The following is a 20,291-nucleotide window of genomic DNA, read 5'->3' on the forward strand; positions in this document are numbered from 1 at the left end:
TGACGGGTCCGAGCTTGGCCAATCCTTGTAGGATTCAGGACCTGGCTGGCAGTGGTTGCTGTGCACTGACTGATACCTGGTGCAGGCACCAAACCCTTCCTGGCAGCCCAGACCTTGCACACGGAGGCTGGAGATTGGTTTCCAGTGATCGTCAAAGAGAAATGGAGATCTAACACCTTTGGCTCGCAGACGCTTTTCCCGGCAGCAGCTTAGAAGGACAACTGTCCAGCTATGCAGACATCCTCTTTAGCCTGTTTTCTCCCTCCTCAGTATTCACATAACCCCCCTTCTTAAAGTCGTGTTTTTAAAAGTGTTTTAGAAACCTCTAACTTATATCTTCATTTCTTAAAGAGGCTTCAAATCCCTTTAAAATTTTTTCCCTTAAAATGGAAAAGGAAAATGAAAAGAAAAAGTCCCACAAGGCTGCTGGTTCCAAAATAAAAATATTCTTGTTTTGAAAGCCCCCTGCCCTCCGTGCTGCGCTCTGTTGCCTGTAATAAGCGTTTCTCTTCGCCAGGAAACACCTGTATGGATTGTTTCCTTACAACCTCACCATGCTTGGGTTTGAATCGCTCCCAGACCCCACGGACACCTGGGAAATCATAGAGACCATCGGCAAAGGCACCTACGGCAAGGTCTACAAGGTAACCAACAGGAGAGATGGGAGCCTGGCTGCAGTGAAAATTCTGGATCCCATCAGTGTAAGTGACGGAGGCCCGTCGTTACCACGGTGGAGCATTTCATGCCCATTGCGTTTCCCGCTCCTTCCCTACTCCTTTCCTATAGGGATGCTATTCACGAGGAATGGCATGAAATCTCAAAGTGAGTCACGGTTTGTCAGCTCATCGGAGTGACAGGACTCCTTTGGGAGTTTAAACCTTCCTTGACTTTCTGTTTCTTGTCCAGGTTACTATTGTTTGGATTTTGGCCCTCTGGCTCTCCTAAAGATACCCTCTGGAAAAGAGTGATGTATGTCACTCCCTGGGCTTACACAGAGGCTGCGCTCTCTGTAAGTTACAAAGTGACCCTCACCTGTGGTCCCTAATCACCTCGCCTGGCCTCTTATCTCAGAGCCCCGCCGCCGAGGCTACAGTGAGGACGTCGTTTTGCCCAGGGAGGTTATGGGTGACCTAGCCTGTGTCCGGTCCCTTCAAGCAACCTCTCCTTAACTGCTTTGAAAATTTGGACATTTTTAAATTTAAAAAAAAATCTATAATAATACTGCTAATGAAAAAAAAAGATATAATAAAGACATTTTATTGCTATTATAGTGTGATGTATTCAAGATGTGGTAGTGATAACATTAAACATGCAGAGTAAACGTGCTTCCTTCGCTGATCACCTGATCGTGACATCATGCCGGTGCCCTTCCTCACACATCAGGCTGAATCCAGCGTGCACTTTTTTTTTTTTTTAACCCTGTGTAGGATATGGATGAAGAGATCGAAGCAGAGTATAACATTTTGCAGTTTCTTCCTAATCACCCCAACGTTGTCAAGTTCTATGGGATGTTTTACAAAGCGGATGAGTGCGTGGGAGGACAGCTGTGGCTGGTGCTGGAGGTAAGAGGGTCTTTTTTTTTTTTTTTTTTTTTTTTTTTTAAATATATTGAGTTTTTACAGAGAGGAAGAGAGAGGGATAGAAAGCTAGAAACATCAATGAGAGAGAATCATCAATCAGCACAACCCCTACTGGGCATGTGCCTGCAACCAAGGTACATGCCCTTGACCGAAATCGAACCTGGGACCTTTCAGTCCGCAGGCCGACGCTCTATCCACTGAGCCAAACCGGTTTTGGTGCAAGTAAGAGGGTCTTGTTGGGGAACCCTCCACTGGAACAGAGCTCCCAGGGCACACAGGTATGTGTTAGCCTGAACACTGTCCCACACGCATTTGAGGAAGTCGGTCCCTCCTGTGTGTCCCAGGTACCTTATCAGGCGTGTCACTGTCCTCCCCAGTCCTTACAGGTGTGCTGAAAATGTGCATGTTTCTCCGCTTCAGAATTTTAATCATCACTTCTCCTGCTCCTGAGTGCCTACAAGAATATAGTTGGAAAAGATTATTTTCTTCCCTATATTGGGAACGTTTTGTAGAAAACGTGATTAGAACTCATTTTCAAAAACTGTTAGCCCAAAGTTTACTTGGCTCACCCAGTTTGGATTAGCCCGTTTATGTTTATTAATCCTCAGCTTAGATTGGTTTTTTTCACAACAGATTCTGAGGGCTGTGTAGCGGGGTTATTGGCGAGATCATGCAGGAGATGGGCCTGGAAGGGAGAGAGGAAGCAGGCCTGGGCAAGGAGGCACCGAGCAGCAGCGTCTCCAACAGAGGCCTCAGCCCGTCCTCTGGGGGCGAAGAGCTGCCCGGGATTTGTGCTGTGCTGGGCGGGTGGCCTTGGGTTGAGGGTTGAGGGTTGTGTGTGTGTGTGTGTGGGGGGGGGGGGCAGTGAAAGGGGAGGCAGCAGTTCCCTGCAGGCTGGGGCAATTCCTTGTGCTGCTGGGAGCTGGGAACAGGCGATATTCCTTCCCAGCAGGGAATCTGAAGAGGGAATGAATCTGAATGGAGTGCCACTGCATCCATCGTGTCCGCCTTCTCCCTCATTAGTGGGACTGAATGTGCAAGAGTCAGTTCCCCACAAACCCAACGGGACTAAATGGCAGGCACAATCATGACAGTCTGTGAAGTTAGTATCTTAGGATAGGTCTACCGCTTCCTGCTCCCAAAGGTCACCCTGCTTTGTTCTGGACCCTGCCCCTCGGAACCAGCACGCGCCTCTGTGCCTAGGGCCACCCAGGGGACCAGGGGCCTGTGGGCACACGTGGAAGCCGTAAGAGAGAAGCACCAAAGGGGAGGCCAGCCCTCAGTTCGCTGTCTAGCGCTTCTCGTTCGCATCTCCTGCCTGGCTCTGGGAGGGCCTGGGTCTGGGAAATATAGACTTGTTTCCATGGCAACCATGTATGGGGAATTCACTTGTTATATTCAAATGGGATAATCTGCAGGAAAACCAATTTGAACATTTCTGTCACATCAATTGCCTTCCTCAGAACATAAAGATGTAAGGCGTTCTGGTTTTCAGAAATCATCTTTGTTTAGTTGTCTGGTTGTCATCTAACACATTCTCATAGTATCCGATTTTATTATTCCCCTTCCCTTCCCTGAAAACATTGCAGATTTTATCCTGCCAATAAAGCTCTCGCATAACACTGATTTTTAGAACGTTGCTTTTCTTGGGACATGGAAAGTAGTGTTTCTAGGGCCTCTGATTATATTCTTCTTCAGCTCTGTAAGATCTCCATGTTTTAGACCTCATTAACCTATCTAATAAAGAGGGAATATGCTAATTGATCCTCACACCATCGCAAAGATGGCAACACCTGCAGCCAGTAAGGAGGGAATACGCTAATTGCTTCCCTGCCCTCAAAGATGGTGGTACCCATAGACAATACAGATGAAATATGCTAATTGACTGCCTGTCCTCAAAGATGGCAGTGCCCACAGCCAATAAGGAGAGAATATGCTAATTGACTGCCACACCCTCAAAGATGGTGATGCCAGTTCCCTCAGCCCTGCCGGGGCAGCAGGCACATGGCAAGGCTGGGCCTGCCCTCAGGCAGGCTCAGCCACTCCTGCTTCTGGAGTTCCTCAGTCCTTTCAGGCCCCCCACCCCAGCTGCCCAGGGCTGGCCCGAGGCACAGGAAAGCCTTGTATGGCAGCTGCCCAGCCGCCCAGGGCTGCCTGAGGCTCAGGTAACCAGGGCTGGCCGAGGCTTGCACTGCTGGCAGTGGCACCAGCAGAGGTGTGATGGGGTGTCACCTTCCCCTGATTGTTGAGTTGTCTCCTGTCCCTGAGGGCTCCAGGACTGTGAGAGGAGGCAGGCTGGACTGAGGGAACCCCCTCCAGTGTATGACTTTTCATGCACCAGGCTACTGGTAATTTAATAACGGAGAGACAGTGATCAGGAAATTTTAGTTTCTGTTCATTTTTATCCCCTGACTCAAAAAGGCTTTGTATTTAAATATGGAGAACTGGAACTTCTAGGAACTTTCCAGGGCCTGAAAAGAGGCCTCCCCCATGATGTGACCAGGCAGGCAGGTGGGCTTCTGAGACCTGTGATCACCTGGAGAGTAAATGCTCTTCCCGATGAGGAGTGACCGGAGGCAGGCCCTCCAGGCATGGCCAAGGCAGCCCGAAAGGGTCACGCATGGTCTGGAGATGAGAAGGAGCCCGGAACTATTCACTTAGCCTTGTGCATATGCTCCCCTGCAGGCTGTCTTTGCATTTCGGGTTGACCCCGGGTAGAATATGAGGCTGCCCTGAGACACTGAATTATGCAAACCTCAGCTGACATTTATGCCTCTTGCAGATTGTTTTGATCCCTGCAAAGTTGGTTGTAGAGGGAAGCAGATGTCCTCAGATCTTTCTGTCCCAGAAGGGGTCCTCTATGCCAGGCTTCTGGGTGGTTAAGAGTGTCCAGTGCCCACAATATGCAGATAGAAACAGGATTTCTGGGCTCCTACACCTGGCAGAAACCTCGGCCTTTCTTCAGGACAGCCCCCTTGTGTTCTGTTGGGGAATGGAGCCCAGAGAAGGAGTGACAGGTCTCCAGACACATAACGAGCTAAATGGCAGAACTGGGGGGAGAACCGAACTTGGGTCCCACCACATGCTGCTGTCTCTGGTCCTAGAGCACAGTTGGGTTTGGTCAGTGTGGCTCAGTGGTTGAGCATCAGTGTATGCTCAAAAGCTCACCATTTGATTCCCAGTCAGGGCACATGCCTAGGTTGCAGGCTCAACCTCCAGTAGGGCATGCAGGAGGCAATCAATTAATAATTCTCTCTTATCATTGGTGTTTTTCTCTCTCTCCCTTTCCCTTCCTCTCTGAAATCAATAAAAACATATATATTTAATAAAACACCCAAAACCAGAAAAACAGAGTTGGGCTCTCTGGCTGGGATCACAGTTTCTGGTCTCTCTCACACACAGTGGACAGACCATGATGTCCACACAGTACCTTGACAGTTTTGCTTCCTTGGCAGCAATCTTGTTTTTTATTTCTTTCTTCTTTTTCTTTCTTTCTTTCTTTCTTTTTTTTTTTTAGAGAAAGAGGGAGAGAAAGGAAGGGCGAGGGAGAGAGAGAAACATCAATGAAAGAGGGAACCAGTGATCAGCTGCCTCCTGCAGGCCCCATACCAGGGATCTAGCCTGAAATCTGGGCATGTGCCCTGACCTGGAATCAAACCGGTAACCTTCTGTGCCCTGGATAATGCCCAACCCACTGAGCCAGGGCCCTCAGCAGCTTTTGGTGGGAGTGCTTTAGGAGACTCACACAGTAAGATTAGGATGTGTTTAATATTGTTCTCCTCATCATGCATATTGAGATGAAATTTATGTCGCCTTTGCTGTTTCCTTGCTGAGTGAGCTGAAAGGACCAGTGAGCAGCTATTCCACGGAGCCATTCTAAAGGATAGGAAAATGTTATTAATAGCCCCCTTAAATCACCACAGCTCTGAAAACAAAACCAAATGGAAACATCGTTTCTGAAATTCATTGCTAATTGTTGGCAGAAAGCAAAGCTCCCTTTATGACAGGCACCTTCTGTATCAGAAAGATAGGCAGAGAAGGCCCTCCCACAGAATAATGTTTGGAGAATTCCTGAATAACTTTTATTCTAAGTTAATATTACATTTTAAAAAAGTCTATAAGTCCGTCTAAATTAAATAAAATAAGAATTCAAACCTTTAAGGAAAACACACCTAGTTTGCACTAAGACATGAACTAAATTTCTTCTTTTTTCCTTTCAGCATAAAATCTTTACCAGGTAGATACTATTAATTTCAGCATGAATCATATATTCAACTTAACTAGTTTGGAGGCGAGGGTACTAGTAAATGAGGCTGAAATGTAAAAAATAAGAAAAACAAAAACAAACAAACAAAAAAATCCCAAAAAACAAACAAAAACCTTCTTATATTTTAAACCAGTTTTAAAAAAAATACTTTTAATCTGTTTTTTTTCTCTCCCAGACATCTATGTATAAGTTCAGTAAATAAGCTGATTGTAGGGGGTGAGAGGGGGGACACCTTTGTCCAATATTTTCTTTAATGTAAAGCTCTAGAAAGTCCAGTATAGGCCTGAATATCACTGCAAGTGTTGCACTTTCATCGGTGGATACTATGGCATGAATCAAGTTGATCACATTAGCAAACCAGGGTCACAGCAGGGCTCTGATGGTCTGGAACATAGGATTGGCCAGCGATGGTTAGAAAGCACTGATTCAGACGGCAGGTTCTGGTGGGATTCTAGAATGAGAGTCGCTGGAGCGCTGGGGGCCAGGAGGAAGGCACAGAACACTTGGGAGTGGAGGAGAAGGGAGGGACTTTGAAATGGAACAGAGTTGTGTCCTACATACATGTGCTGTATGTATTCAGCAAAAGCAGGAGAGAGTTAGAAGCTGAGGAGTGGAGTGATTCTGCCCACCCACTGCTCTGCTCAGGGAGCAGGTCTCCTGGAGAGAGACTGAGGTGGGAGGTGGGCATTCTGGGGCCCCTGTACGGCTTGTGACGTGAACATCTCCCTACTCTGACTAGAACTCCAGGTTGCATCGTTTTCATTCTTTTAGGTTCAAACCAGTGGCTACACCTGGTGTCAGCAAAACTAACACAATTGTTCCCAACAGCGTGGAGGGAAAATGTAAGTGTACTGGCCTTCCTGAGAGAGGGACATCGCCCAGAGCATGCTTCTTAAGGCATCTTCTAGGGTGATTTTGAGGACCCTTGGCTTTTGCTTCATGCCCTGTATAGAGCCTAACATCCTTGACAGAGGAAGTCCACTGAGCCGAAGGACACTGAGAGGAAATTCTCTTAAGTCTGCACTCTGACTAGGTCAAGTCCACGTGCCAGTGCAGGATCTACTTACAAGTTGGAGTTTTGACTAGAATAAAGGGTTGGCAATTGTGTGGCATCGGCCTTTTTAATAACATGGAGGAAAGCTGAAGGCTAATTGAGCAAGGAACATTTTATTGCTTGAAATTATGACCATCTTAGCAAATGCACATACTGTGATCGAATCAATAGTCAATGATGTTTTGGAAAATGGATGTGATACGTAAATGATTTTCTATTTTTCTTGGTTCAGAGCAAAATGCTCATTAAATTCTAGATGCACCCGGCTGCCGCATTTGCTGAATGCTGAGGGCGTCGGGAGGAATGCAGACATGGAAACACACCTCCATTTGAATCTGAATGCTGGCAGAGTGGGTGGCAATATTTGATACATTTAAATACAGTTTCTTGCCAGGCTTTTAAAATGCTCAGTCCAGTTCACTGAACATTCTCCCCGGTCCGACAATTGCAGTGTGCACCCGGTTTCCTTTTTATATCCAAGTACCCGAAGTGCTTTCTCTACAACCCACGGGCTGCCCTTTAAAACTTTGCTGGGCGGCTTATCAACTTAGCAGAACAATTTCCTCTCAAGCTTCCCTGAGCAGTTTAATTATATGCTTATTTTTGTGCCTGTGTGTGGCAGTCAGACCGCTCTTAAACCCTGACATTTAGTGAGCCAAAGGCACCGACTGAGTCAAGATCCTTTTGTTGTTTTTAAACTCACAGCTTAGTTTTGATCCTGCTGACAAAAATGGCTGTTCTGAATCCCTTCAAGGTTCTAGAGCTAAGAAGAAGGTTTATAAGTTGGCTGCCTAAATACACTATTGCTGTATAGGCTCCTGTTGCAAAAATGGCCACGTTTAAACGAGGGCAGGAGAGAGGCTGAAATGAGGTTTCAACGGAAAATTGCAGAGTTGAGTTAGCTTGGATTGTCACCCAGTACTTAATGTGGACTTTCCCTGGGTGGATCTTAATAGGGCTCTTGCGATTCAGGAAAGCACCCGCCTCCCTGAGAGAGGAGCCAGGCTGAGAAGAGGCTCTGAAGAAGGTGTTTGAGTGCCTTGCATTCCTGTAACTGCTTTGGCCTTACAGGAACAAGAACTGTACTAATATTTCCCTTATTTTCACATGATCCCTAGACGGTCTCTTCTTCACTTTCTACATATGGTTGGTCAGAAGTCCCTGTCTATCCTGACTCATAAAAGCCTCTGTCCCCGACCTTCATCCCCATGGCTCCTGACCTTTTGACCCTGTCTTTCATGATTGCTTCAGTACCTCCTGACAGAGGTCAAGCTTCTGGCGTCTTCCTGTTCTGTCCATCCTCCAATCTAGAATACAAGTCTGAACAGAGTCGTCCTGCCTAAAACCTGTCCATAGCGTACTGTTCTTATCTAATGGTATATTTTGCTACTATCATATATGTGTGTGTTGCAGAAAAGCCCATACCCCTTAGCAGGGCAGACCTGTCATTCTCTGTTTCCCACCTTCCCTAGGGCCCTAGAGCTCTTTGTCCCAACAATAGCAGAATGTTTAGAATTCTCTCCCCTCCACCCCATTCTTTTATGTTCCCTTTGCACATGATATTCTTTTCTCAGGGATGTTCATTCTCTTGTTCACTTTCTATACACTCATTTGTCCTTCAAACTCATTGTAAATGTTACATCCCCTAGGACAGTGGTTCTCAACCTTTCTAATGCCATGACCCTTTAATACAGTTCCTCATGTTGTGGTGGCCCGCAACCATAAAATTATTTTTGTTGCTACTTCATACCTGTAATTTTGCAACTGTTAGAATTGTAATGTAAATATCTGTTTTCTGATGGTCTTAGGCTCTACAGCAGCGGTGACCCACAGGTTGAGAACTGATAGCAGGGTCACCTAAGACCATCGGAAAACACAGATGTTTACATCACAATTCATAATAGTAGCAAAATTACAGTTATGAAGTAGCAACGAAAATAATTTTATGGTTGGGGGTCACCACAACATGAGGAACTGTATTAAAGGGTCACAGCATTAGAAAGGTTGAGAAGCCTCTGCTCTAGGAGGATTTCTCAGATTGTCCCCCTTCATCCCTCAGCAGAGGTTGCCATTCCCTCTTCCGTGTCACCCTTCTCCCTCAGGCACACCCTGGTTCCACATGCCACACTCCTACTTACTCATGTGTGCATTTGTGGTGGCGGGCTCTTTGAGGGCAGAGACTGTGTTGTACTCATGCTTGCGTTATGGGTATGAACTGGGCAGTCACAAACTATTGAGAACCCAAGAGGTAACTTTCTTTTCAGTAACTGAGTCCAACTTTGTTCTTGAGTCTCTGGCCTGCCTAGAGGAGACAACCAATTTTAACTCATTCTGTTAAACTCAGTCCCACTGAGTCACTTTTTGGGGGAAGAGGCAAATTCTAGTATTTATATCCCACTTTCACAGGCCAGTACAAAGCTCAGACATTTGGGCAAGGACTAGTATTTTTAGAGCCTTTCTTTCTTTCTTCCCGTTCCCTCTCCCTGAGTGGCACCTGGATCTGCATATAAGCAAATGCTCATGGGAGGCCATGGCAGTGAGATCAGGGCCTCAGATTGTGTGGTGTTCCCTAAGGTCCTTGTACTGTCTGCCTTTCCATGTCACCCCATGTCCCTGGTCCCTGATGCTCCTTCCTATCATGAGGGTCTCACTCTCTTTGACCTTCTCATTCAGATGTTAGCCTTGTCCCTGTTCCCAAATGGAGCATAAAGTTCTGAATCTCCTGTAAACCATGAGCAGGCTATAAGGAATTGTAATAATCCCAGTGTACACAAATGCTGCAACTCCACTCCATAAATCTGACATGCAATGGCAACTCTAGGAAGAACTGCTGTGTGGGCTTCTGCTGCCTGTGGGGCCAGGATGGCAGGCAGGAAGACTGGAGATGCAATGTGTTCCCGCCCAAATATCAAGGACATCCATGTTGCCACTTCTGGTCTGTTCTTATCCTCAACATGCTTGTTTTAAAAAACAATATTTATGTAAAATGAAAACATCCAATATCCAGTAGGTCACCATGCCATCTCATTTGAATTTCTAAATAATGACTTGTGCTTTTACATTTCATTTGACAACTAAAAAAAAAAAAAAAAAAAAAAAAAAAAAAAAAAAAAATCAACTTTTTGGACATGCTCTTTCACTCATAAATTATTATCTTGAACACACACACACACACACACACATACACACATACACACATACACACACACACACACACACAACTAGATTTAGCTGTGTAATGGAATTTAGAAGTTAATTATTTCTACCTGGAGTTTTGTGATCTGCAAATTTATTTTACTACATGGGGCTTTTATTCTTATCTTCTTTTTCTTTTTTCATGTATTCTGCTGTTGTCTCTCTCTCTCCTGCATTTCCTCTTCAGCTGTGTAACGGGGGCTCAGTCACGGAACTTGTCAAAGGTCTACTCATGTTTGGCCAGCGGTTGGACGAAGCAGTGATCTCATACATCTTATATGGAGCCTTATTGGTAAGAAAGTCCAGTGTTCTGGGGATGACAGCAAAAGAGGCAATTTGTCATGGGTTGGATCCCCATTTCACATTAACAAGGGGGAACTGCCCCGTAGCATAAAAGGTGTGTAACAGCAGGGGTGTTAGATTCCTAATGGCACTGTGCTTGTTTTGAAATAACCATGCAAAATTTCCCTTCCTCTTTCCTGTCCGGTGGTGGTGGGATGCCATGCAGGGCCTTCAGCATTTGCACAATAACCGAATCATCCACCGTGATGTCAAGGGGAATAACATTCTTCTGACAACAGAAGGAGGAGTTAAGCTCGTTGACTTTGGTAATGACTGCTTGTCGTTTGTTTTCTTGATGTGTGCAGTTACCCACAGGCAACAATTTATTGCCGTCTCAGAAGGCTGGAGCCCCTGTGCTGCGCCACAGGCCGAGGGACTTTCCCATCAAACACAGGCTGGCGAGTGGGGGGTTTACCAGATGGATCACCCCAAGAGAGGCTGTTCGTTAATCTATTTTCAGCTTTAGAAGCAATTTTATTAAAAGAGAGAAAATAAAAAGTGTTTCAAAGGAAGAATTTGACAGAAAACCTTTTTGCTTTTCTGGGAAGAATTTCATGTCTCAGGGCAAACCGTCCATAATTTACATTTTGTCATTTCTTCATTTGCATATGAAAAGAGAAAGCAGTTTGGTTTTTCAAATGACTTTCTTTAGCCTTAGGCATACTTATTCCCAGTGAGCAGAAGGTAAACTAGTCCTTTGGGTCTGGGAACTAACCTCCCTGTAAATTGTGATTATTGCTGCTACACGTGAGGCTGGTTGAACTGGAAACATTGACAGGAAATGGAAGTGTGAGAAGAAATGCAGAGCAAAATGACCTAAGGCCAGAGAACTATTAAATATCCCCTTGCAACACTCATGTACTGATATTCACAAACCAACAAGCCGCTTGGTTTTCCTTCTTAAGTTTATTGAATGGTTTAATCTTCTAAATGAGTTCAACAACAGCTAGTTCTCTAGCATGATTGTTACAAATAATGAGAATAAATTTGCAGAAGCATTTTAAAAAATGTGTGGTTTTTTTTTTTTTTTTTTTTTTTTTTTTTTTTTAACAATAGGGGGAGAAAAGACCAATGATTTTGAGTAGTCTTTGCTTTATTGGTAAGAAAGAATTCATTGTTAAAGTATATCAGCAAATCATTTGCTCAAAAGAAATTACTCAAAAATAAATGAAGTTAGCCCTAGTTGGCTTGGCTCAGTATCTAGAGCTTCGGTCTGGGGACTGACGGGTTGCGGGTTCAATTCCGGTCAAGGGCATATACCTGGGTTGTGGGCTTAATCCCCAGTAGGGAGTGTGCAGGAGGCAGCCGATCAATGATTCTCTCTCATCATTGATGTTTCTGTCTGTCCCTTTCTTTTCCTCCCTCTCTGAAATCAATTAAAAAATATTTTAAAAAATAATAAATGAAGTTACTTAGGTGTATTGGCCTATCTTCTAAAGAGCAAGCAAAGGAAAATAGAGGCGGGCACTTTAAGTTTTGCGCTCCTCTTTCTATATAAGGAATGGTATAAGTCCACAAATGTGCTGGTATAAAGAGAGCTGGCTCAAGGCTAAGGCAGATAAAGTGTATTAGAATTATATTGAAATTCAGGTCCTCAACACTGAGCCTTACATAATAATAACTTAGTCAATTTCTTTTCCCATTTGACAAACACAGTTTTCTCGTTAGTTTTCTAGGTAAGATAAGGCACTGGGAACTTTTTATGTCCATACTGATGCTCTGTTATAGATAACACATGCCAGTTTTCTTTCTCCATAAAATGAAAAACATTTTAAGAAAGAAATCACCTGAAATATATTGGAAATATGATAGGAATATATTTTTGGTTGATCCTGGTTGTCAATGTTTTCTTTTGATTCCAGTTTTGCAGCAATACTGATAGGAATGCTTATTAGGAAAAAAATTTCAGTGATATGAATAGAGTGATAAATGTTCCCACACAGGGTCGGCACACTAGGGTTCAGCTAAATCTGATCAGCCTCCTGTTTTTGTATCACTTTTGAGCTAAGAATATAAGATACATATATATATATGTGTGTGTGTGTGTGTGTGTGTGTGTGTGTGTGTGTATACATATATATTTTACATTTTTAAATAGTTGGGAAAAGAAGCAAAAGAAGAATATTTTATGACATGTGATAATTACATGCATCGATGAGTAAATTTTTGGTAAATGCGTGGTCAGTGGCTGGTTTTGCACTATAATGGCAGAAGTGAGAAGCTGTGATAGACCATATGGCTCACAAAGCCTAAACTATTTATTATCTGATCCTTTATGGAAAAAGTTTGCCAACCCCTTGTCTAGCATCATCCTCTGCTTACTGCTCAATTCTGACGCCCTTGCCTTATAGGTGTGTCAGCTCAGCTCACCAGTACACGTCTAAGGAGAAACACATCTGTTGGCACCCCCTTCTGGATGGCCCCTGAGGTAAGTAGAGGGTATCTGTTTCTTTGCGTTGACTTTTTATGGGAAATTCACATGTTTCACAAAATGTTCTTTATCCTCATTGAACTGTGAGAGTTATGGTTTGATGAGTGACAACAATGACACTTGATCTCAGAAAAGCTAGATTACAGCTAGTCAACAGGATGCCTTCATGCATTTAAAAAAAGTGCCTCCTCCAGAAAATGCAGCTCTCTCCAAGGGTCTTGGCTTGGACTCATCCAACTTTTATGTAAATTAGAAAATGTCACCTTCCCTGGAGAGATGCAGCCCCGGTGACACATGGCTTGATGAAGCGACAGATTTCAGCTCCAACTGGAACTATGTGCAGTGTTCCTGGTTGTTCTTTTGTGGGGTTGTTGTTGCAAGGTACATAGCAGCTAGCCTTATGTATGTTTTTGTTTCTCAATTAAACCTGGGATTTGGTCCTAATTTAGTTTTGGCATCATCATGGAACTCCCTGTGAGCTGATGCATGCAGAAGTCTGGAGAATCTCCCAGCTAGATAAGGCATACCGTGACACACAGGTACAGTGTTGCTTGGTAAATCAGCATTTAATCCCACAGTACTCTGGCCCTTGCCTGAGAGCAGCCCTCTGGGATTAAGCCAATGGGTTCTTTTTGTAAGAGGACTCAGGCAATCATCCTTTTAGAGTTCTTTCCATCTCCATTCTGTCCCATGGTTGTCTTTCTTCTGTGTGTCTGCCAAGGTGACCTCCTACGCGGTAAATGGCTCACAGCAATCTGCTCACCTCTTTTCAATGGCTCCCTATTCTCTATGTCCCTCTCTTTCATACTTGCTTATTTTAGAGAAAAAGAAAAACCCTTCAGATTCCAGTGTTTACTTAAATCTTTAATGTTTCTTAGGTAGGTTTAAAAAAAACCCATAAAACTAAAAATTAAACTCCTAATCACTTATATTCATAGAACTGTAAAACGAAAAGAAAAATGTATTATGAAAAGAACGGCAAACCCAGTAACATTCAAGTAAGCACCTTTAATTTACTGAGGCAAATGACATTGTTTTCGGAAACTCTGTTGTCCTTTGCAAAGTGACTATGTTTCAGAGCCTGACATTACAGATTATTTTAAGTTGTTTTGTCAAACTAACTACCCTGTCCCATGTGGAGACCTTGTCTCGCCGCCACTTTGTTTCAGTTGGGGTGCTCTCTGTTCAAACAGGACCTCCTTTGGCCTCTCACTGGTACATCTCTGGCTTGGTGCCCGCTTAACAATAACCGTAAGTCTGGTCCCTGAAACTGTGTGGCCAATGGTCACCCAGATGATCTGGAACGTGTTTTTACACTATCCCTCCAATATTATTATCATTAATACAATTGTCATTGAAAAAAAACCATACAAAACAAAAATTTTCATAGAGATCTTGTGAACCCCACTTTGAGAAACACCACAGGATAAAATCAAAAAGCCCTGCAGTGCCAACCCTTACCTTGCTATCAGCCTCATCTCAGGTTATTTTTCTCCAACTTACTTGCGCTTAATGACGCAACAGTAGTGAACACGAAGTAATTCTCCAAGTTCATCCTGATATATTATTCCCTTAGGCCCTCTTGTGTATTGTTATGTTGTCTGGAGAGGCCCTGAGAACCCTGGAATTTCCTTCCTCAGTTTCAGCTCAAGCATCTTTCCCCCAGGAAACCTCCCCTATCCCTGGCCGACACTGAGGCTCCTCCTCCTAAATGACCACGCAGTCCTCACACCTGCCGTCAGCACCGGGGCCATCCTACTGGAATTGGTAGCAGGCAGGTCTGCCAGCTGGGCTCTACGCTCCGGCAGGGACTTGGGACAGCCAGTGCTCAGTATAGCGCTCGGCACAGAGTAGGTAGGTGCTCATAAGCATCTGTTGGAGGAACAAATCCATTGTTAAAGAAGCCAAAGGAGGAGATGAATTTGGAGGGTTGTTTGAGGATAGCTTTACGACAGTGGTATTAGCAAATTTCTCTGTAGATTTTAATTAACTAACTAATTAACTAATTTTTGGTTAATTCCCCCGAGCATATTTTTCATTGATTTTTATAGAGTGAATGGAAAGGAAGGAGAGAGACACACAGAGAGAAACATCGATGTGAGAGGAACAAATCTACTGGCTGCCTCTGCATGTGCCCCCTGGGACTGGGGGTTGAGCCTGCAACTGAGGTATGTGCCCTTGAACAGAAGTGAATCCACAATCCTTCAATCTACAGGCAGATACTTTAACCGCGGAGCAAACTGGCTACGGCTATAGATTTTAATTATTATTAAAGGAAAGCATAACTGAGGCTACACAGCTCAAATTTGGGGTGACATAACCAGGAAGATGGCGTTTCTTTTCTAATTCACAGGAAGCTGGTGTTCTCAGAGTCACAGGGGGACACAGAGAGGGCTGAACAAATGGGCCTTGCCAGGTTCCTCCCTGTCTACCTGGTTCAGGTTAAACTGTAGTTATCTGTGACGCTTTATCTTTTTCTGGAGCAGGTCATCTACCTAAATGCCATTGAGGCAGTTGTGAGGGGTGGGGGGAGGTTCAAGTTTCTTTCTGAGTATTTGGATTTTTAAAAACCAACAGAAATCAATATCCCAAAAGGCATGTTTTGGGGTGGCAAACTCCGCACCCCTTCGATGTGATGGCATATTGGCCTTACTGTGCTTCCGCTTCTGCTGTGTGAGCAACTGCTAGTGAGATTAATTGTGACAGCAATGCACACAAGGCCACTGTCAGAGGAATGAAACCATCGCAGGCGACCAGTGCTTCTGTGTTGAAAATGCAGCGGAAACATCCTTGATTCTATTTTATTTTTTGAGATATTGAACCAAATTTTCTTTTTCTATTCCCATTTCCATTTTTGTCTCACCAGCTGGAGTAACTGCAATATTTAATTCAAACAGGCTGGGCTACAAACCAGGTAGCTAATGGGATGTGACCGCCCCACAATCAATTGTTGACGAGAGGCCCAAGTGCACAGCTCACTGGGGCAGCTCGAAGCTGCAGCTTGAATGGACTCTCATATGATTAACATTTTCCACTTATTTCCTCTCACTGCCTCATTTGGATATTACTAAAGATGAAAAATGCTGGGTAAAAGCAGTGTCCTCTCAGCAATGCAGGCGGAGAAAAATCCTAGGCGTGGCCCAGGACTGTGTGTGATCATACTTTGAAACAATGCTGCGGGGAAATACTGTGTGGCCCAGGGAAAGGGTTAATGTTAAAGTCCAGATCAGTACAAATTTTTTTTTTCAACAAACTGGCTCTGTCAGTAGCATGCTATGACACAGATGATGATGATGATGATGATGATGATGATGATGATGATTTTAAATATATTTTTTATTGATTTTTTACAGAGAGGAAGAGACAGGGATAGAGAGTTAGAAACATCGATGAGAGAGAATCATCAATCAGCTGCCTCTTGCACACCCCTTACTGGGGATGTGCCCACAACCAAGGTACATGCTCTTGACTGGAATCGAACCTGGGACCTTTCAGTCCCCAGGCTGACTCTCTATTCACTGAGCCAAACCGGTTTGGGTAGGAAAGATTATTTTAAGAGGGAAAGAAAAATGGGCAATGTAGAAACTATATATGGAACAGATTACCTGAACAAAATTACTTACCCAATAAGAAATTAAAGTAAGGGTAGAGATCAGTGATTCCAGAGCTAATCGATTCAGCAGCCCCGTAAGCCATCAACACCTCAGGTTCTTCATTTCGTTTGTGTCACCCTGCGAGCTGCGTGGCGTCCTTGTTAGGCGCTGACTCGGCGGTTATGACAACGTCGCCTGTGAGTATCTGAGGGGCAGGGGTGGCTGATCGTCCCAGCATCCGCAGGCAGGTGCAGGCACAAAGCGATGTCACCTTGCACTTTGTGGGCTGCTCTGCTGGCCAGGGAGAAGCTGAGAGGGTTCTCCTCCTGTTCTGGGGCCGAAGCCTTGCCCAATCTGTCTTAGTTCCCTAGACTGCCAGAACTCAGGAGCATGAACGGGTGGCTTGAAGCAACTGGAATTTATTGTCTCATGGAGACTGGAAGCCCGACATCAAGGTGTCAGCAGGGCTGTTCCCTCTAAAGTGACTAGGATCTGCCTTGCCTCTCCAGCTTCTGGCCACTGGCTGCAGGTTTCTGGGTTGCCACAGCCAAGCTCCATTGTCTGCCTTCGTGGTCACATGCGCTCTCCCCGTGTCTTGCTCTTGTAAGCACACCTGTTGGTTTGGATTAGGGTCCATTCGTTATGACGTCATCTTAACGAATTCCATCTGCAACAACCCTGTTTCTAAATAACTTCACATTCTGATGTATGGGGGTTTGCACTTTAACACATTTTTTTTTTTTTTTTTTTTTTTTTTTTACGACACAATCCAATCCCAAACAACTCTCCGAATATTTAGCAGCTCTCATCTATGGTAAATAATTCCAAATCCCAAGTTAATCAGCCAGTCATTTGAAACCTACAGATCTGCATGTTACAGGTGCTGGCTTAGTTGGAGAGCTCAGCCTTTCCTGTCTTCTCCCTCCCTCCCTCCCTCCCTCCCCCCCCCCCCCTCTCTCTCTCTCTGCCTTAGGTGTCTGAGGCATACACAGTTCTTTCTGAATGTACCAAGCATAACAAATTGCCTTCTCACATAGGCCCTCAACACCTTCAGAATTTTGTGCTGTCCTATCTGCTCTCTGGCATTTTTATTATCTCCTGAGGTGTCTGACCCAGGTTACTTCCCTCAACCTTCTGTGTACATTGAGCCTCTGGTCTCCCAGCTTGTGAGTTCAGCCTGTAATACATGTATTCTCTCTCTCTCTCTCTCTCTCTCTCTCTCTCTCTCTCTCTCTCTCTCTCATTCTCTCTCCCTCTCTCTGTCTAAATCTATCTATATTATACTCACACAGTCTTTCCATTAGCCATGTTATTGTCTCTTTTCTCTTCCATTGTCTCTTGACACCCAATTTCTTATAGTAAATAATATGAATAACAGTGTCTGACATTTGTAGGGAACTTTGAATGTTACATTCTAAGTGCTCACACCTACCTGTGAGGATGCAGTTAGGCATCATTGCATTGATCTTACACATATGGGACCCAAGGCTCTGCCAAGCTAAGTGTCCAGGGACACCAAGCGGATAAGTGGGTAGTAGTAACGGAAATCTGTAGGTTGTAACTCACTGAACTGAGGGATTTTCAAAACAGCCCACGCCCACCGGCATACTGGTATTGCTCAGCTAGCATTTACCATCAGACACACGCCAGATAATATCCTGTCTGTAACAAAAAGGGATACAAGCTTAATTTATGTTCATATGTATTTTTTTTATGGCAGGGGCTTAAGGGTAGTCGATCCTTTCCCACCATCACACATACGTAAGAATTAAACTGAATGTTTGTAAATCACTGGAACCCAAGACAAGGTTAATCAACGTTACCATTATTGTTTTCATTGAGGACGTGTGTAGACTATGTTAAAATAACATACCTTTGGAGTCAGACCTTAAAGTTAATTGTATGCACTGGTGTGGCCGTGCTGATTGTTAGTCTCACAGTCCTTCTATTCTGGATGGGAAATGGCTGCTGCCCAGAGGCGCGTGTCTGTTTCCCGGGATCACCCAGACCTTTTCATGGTCCGGTAACCGCAGGGGTGAGGCCTGGCGAGAGGGAACCAAAGCCCAGCTCCAGCGCCTGAGCCCGCTGATGGTCAGAGAATAGAACGTTGTGCCTGCTCAGTAATGGGCAGTGGGAAGGAACTTGCACTTACTAAGGACCCACTAATGCACCAGGAACTGGGAAAGGTGCTTTTACAGCATATTATTTTACTTTATTCTCAGCTCTCTATCGTAGATTTATTTTCTCCATTTTATCACCGAGGAAAATGAGGCCCAAAGAGGCGTAGGAAACATTGTGCCTAACAAATTTGCAAACTTAGGGAGCATGGGGGCTGTTTTGCTTTTCAGAGAGCCTGAGAATTCAAGTCCCATTTTGCAGATAAAGAAACTGAAACAGGGCGAGGATGCTCTCCATGCTACTTCAGGGCAGACGTGGCCCAGAATTCAGGTCCCCCCTGGCCTTGTTCTCTTTTGCTTTCATGTGTTCCTATGGGATGTTCTGTGTGGAACATGTGTGCTGAGACAGCTCATACAACAAAGACATGCGGAGACGTGGCGTAAGAATACTCTGATACTAGCGTGTGAGACACATAATTAAAAAGACGTGCATGAAGGGACCTATCACCTATAATTTATAGGTTGACTACACTTGCAATCTCACCAATGGGAGAAGCAGCCCGTCTATTAAGGATCTTGCCATCTTACAAAACAGCCAAAGGTCTGTTTTTGTATTAGAAAGCAGACTTTGTGGATAAAACAAACATTTGCTTTTTAAAAAATTTATTTTTTTTCATTTTTACTTCCATCTGCTTCTTGTTGCAAACAAGAGCTAATCAGCTGAGCAGAGAAACAGATGTGCTGTGACAGCTCTCTCTGCCTGACAAAGGGTCCTTGACAGGGGATGGTTGCCATAGCAACCAGCTTACACCAAAGCAGGCTTTTTGCAACCACTCTTGCCTTCATTAATGATGGCACTCCTCGCTAAACGATACAACGATGCTATTTTCTTTGGCACTGCCAGGACTAGAGATGACAAATGAGATGTTTTGTGTCAAAGGGCTGAAAAAGCCATAAAAGACAGAGCTGAAATATTATTGCCATCATTACCATTTTGTTCCCTAAACTCTAACTCTGGGTTGGTTTCCAAATAAGAGTGAGAATTTATGGAGTGCTTACTATGTGCCCAACACTAAGTGCTTTCTGTGAATTAATTCATTTGTAATCCTCACAACAACCCTATAAAGTCAGTGCCATTTCTAGTCCAATGTTTTAGGTAAATACATCACAGAAAGCACGGTTCTTGTCCTTGGACAAGTTAGTAGGTGGCGTCACCAGGATTTGAATCCAGAAATTTAGTTGCAAAATCCTCTCTCTTAACCACTGTACTAGAGCAACTCATTTGTGACCACCAGTGTACCTGACAAGATGTAAATTGTTTTTCTCCAATTTTTAAATTATTTTAAATTAAGGATTATCCTTTCTAATATGTTGAGGAAAATGTAATATTCCAACATGACGCTAGAAGTCAATGTAATTACTTCTCCAAAGAAGGACCTGGAAAAACAAAATAACACAAATCTTTAGACTAGAACTTGGAGGTTTGGATTTTCGTTTTAGCTCTGCCACTTATTTTTAAAAAGCGATTGTAGTGAATTTATATACGGCGTTAATTTATACGGCGTTAGTTTTGGTAGAAAAGTTAAGAGAACAAATTTTGGAGTCAGACCTGGGAACAGCTTGTAGATATATCTGCTTATGCCCTTAATCCAGGACCAACCGGTGCACGTCTCTGAATATCGCTGAGCAGTAAGATGGGAAGAAGTTAAAAG

The 20,291-nt window shown here is 44.1% G+C and overlaps 1 protein-coding gene across 1 annotated transcript in view; it reads left to right on the top strand.

The window, feature by feature from the left end:
- Positions 1-521: 521 nt before the first annotated feature.
- The window catches only part of MYO3B (myosin IIIB), a gene marked incomplete at its 3' end in the record, with an annotated part of 334,099 nt that continues 314,329 nt past the window's right edge, over positions 522-20,291 (top strand). The window contains exons 1-5 of the mRNA XM_084892298.1: positions 522-701; positions 1,428-1,562; positions 10,284-10,388; positions 10,605-10,704; positions 12,790-12,866. Of these exons, the coding sequence (XP_084748424.1) occupies positions 555-701; positions 1,428-1,562; positions 10,284-10,388; positions 10,605-10,704; positions 12,790-12,866 (564 nt within the window). The 5' untranslated portion in view covers positions 522-554. The remainder of the gene's footprint in view (positions 702-1,427; positions 1,563-10,283; positions 10,389-10,604; positions 10,705-12,789; positions 12,867-20,291) is intronic.

Source organism: Pipistrellus hanaki (genome assembly GCF_964339955.1).
Source record: "Pipistrellus hanaki genome assembly, chromosome: 8".
Taxonomy (NCBI): Eukaryota; Metazoa; Chordata; class Mammalia; order Chiroptera; family Vespertilionidae; genus Pipistrellus; species Pipistrellus hanaki.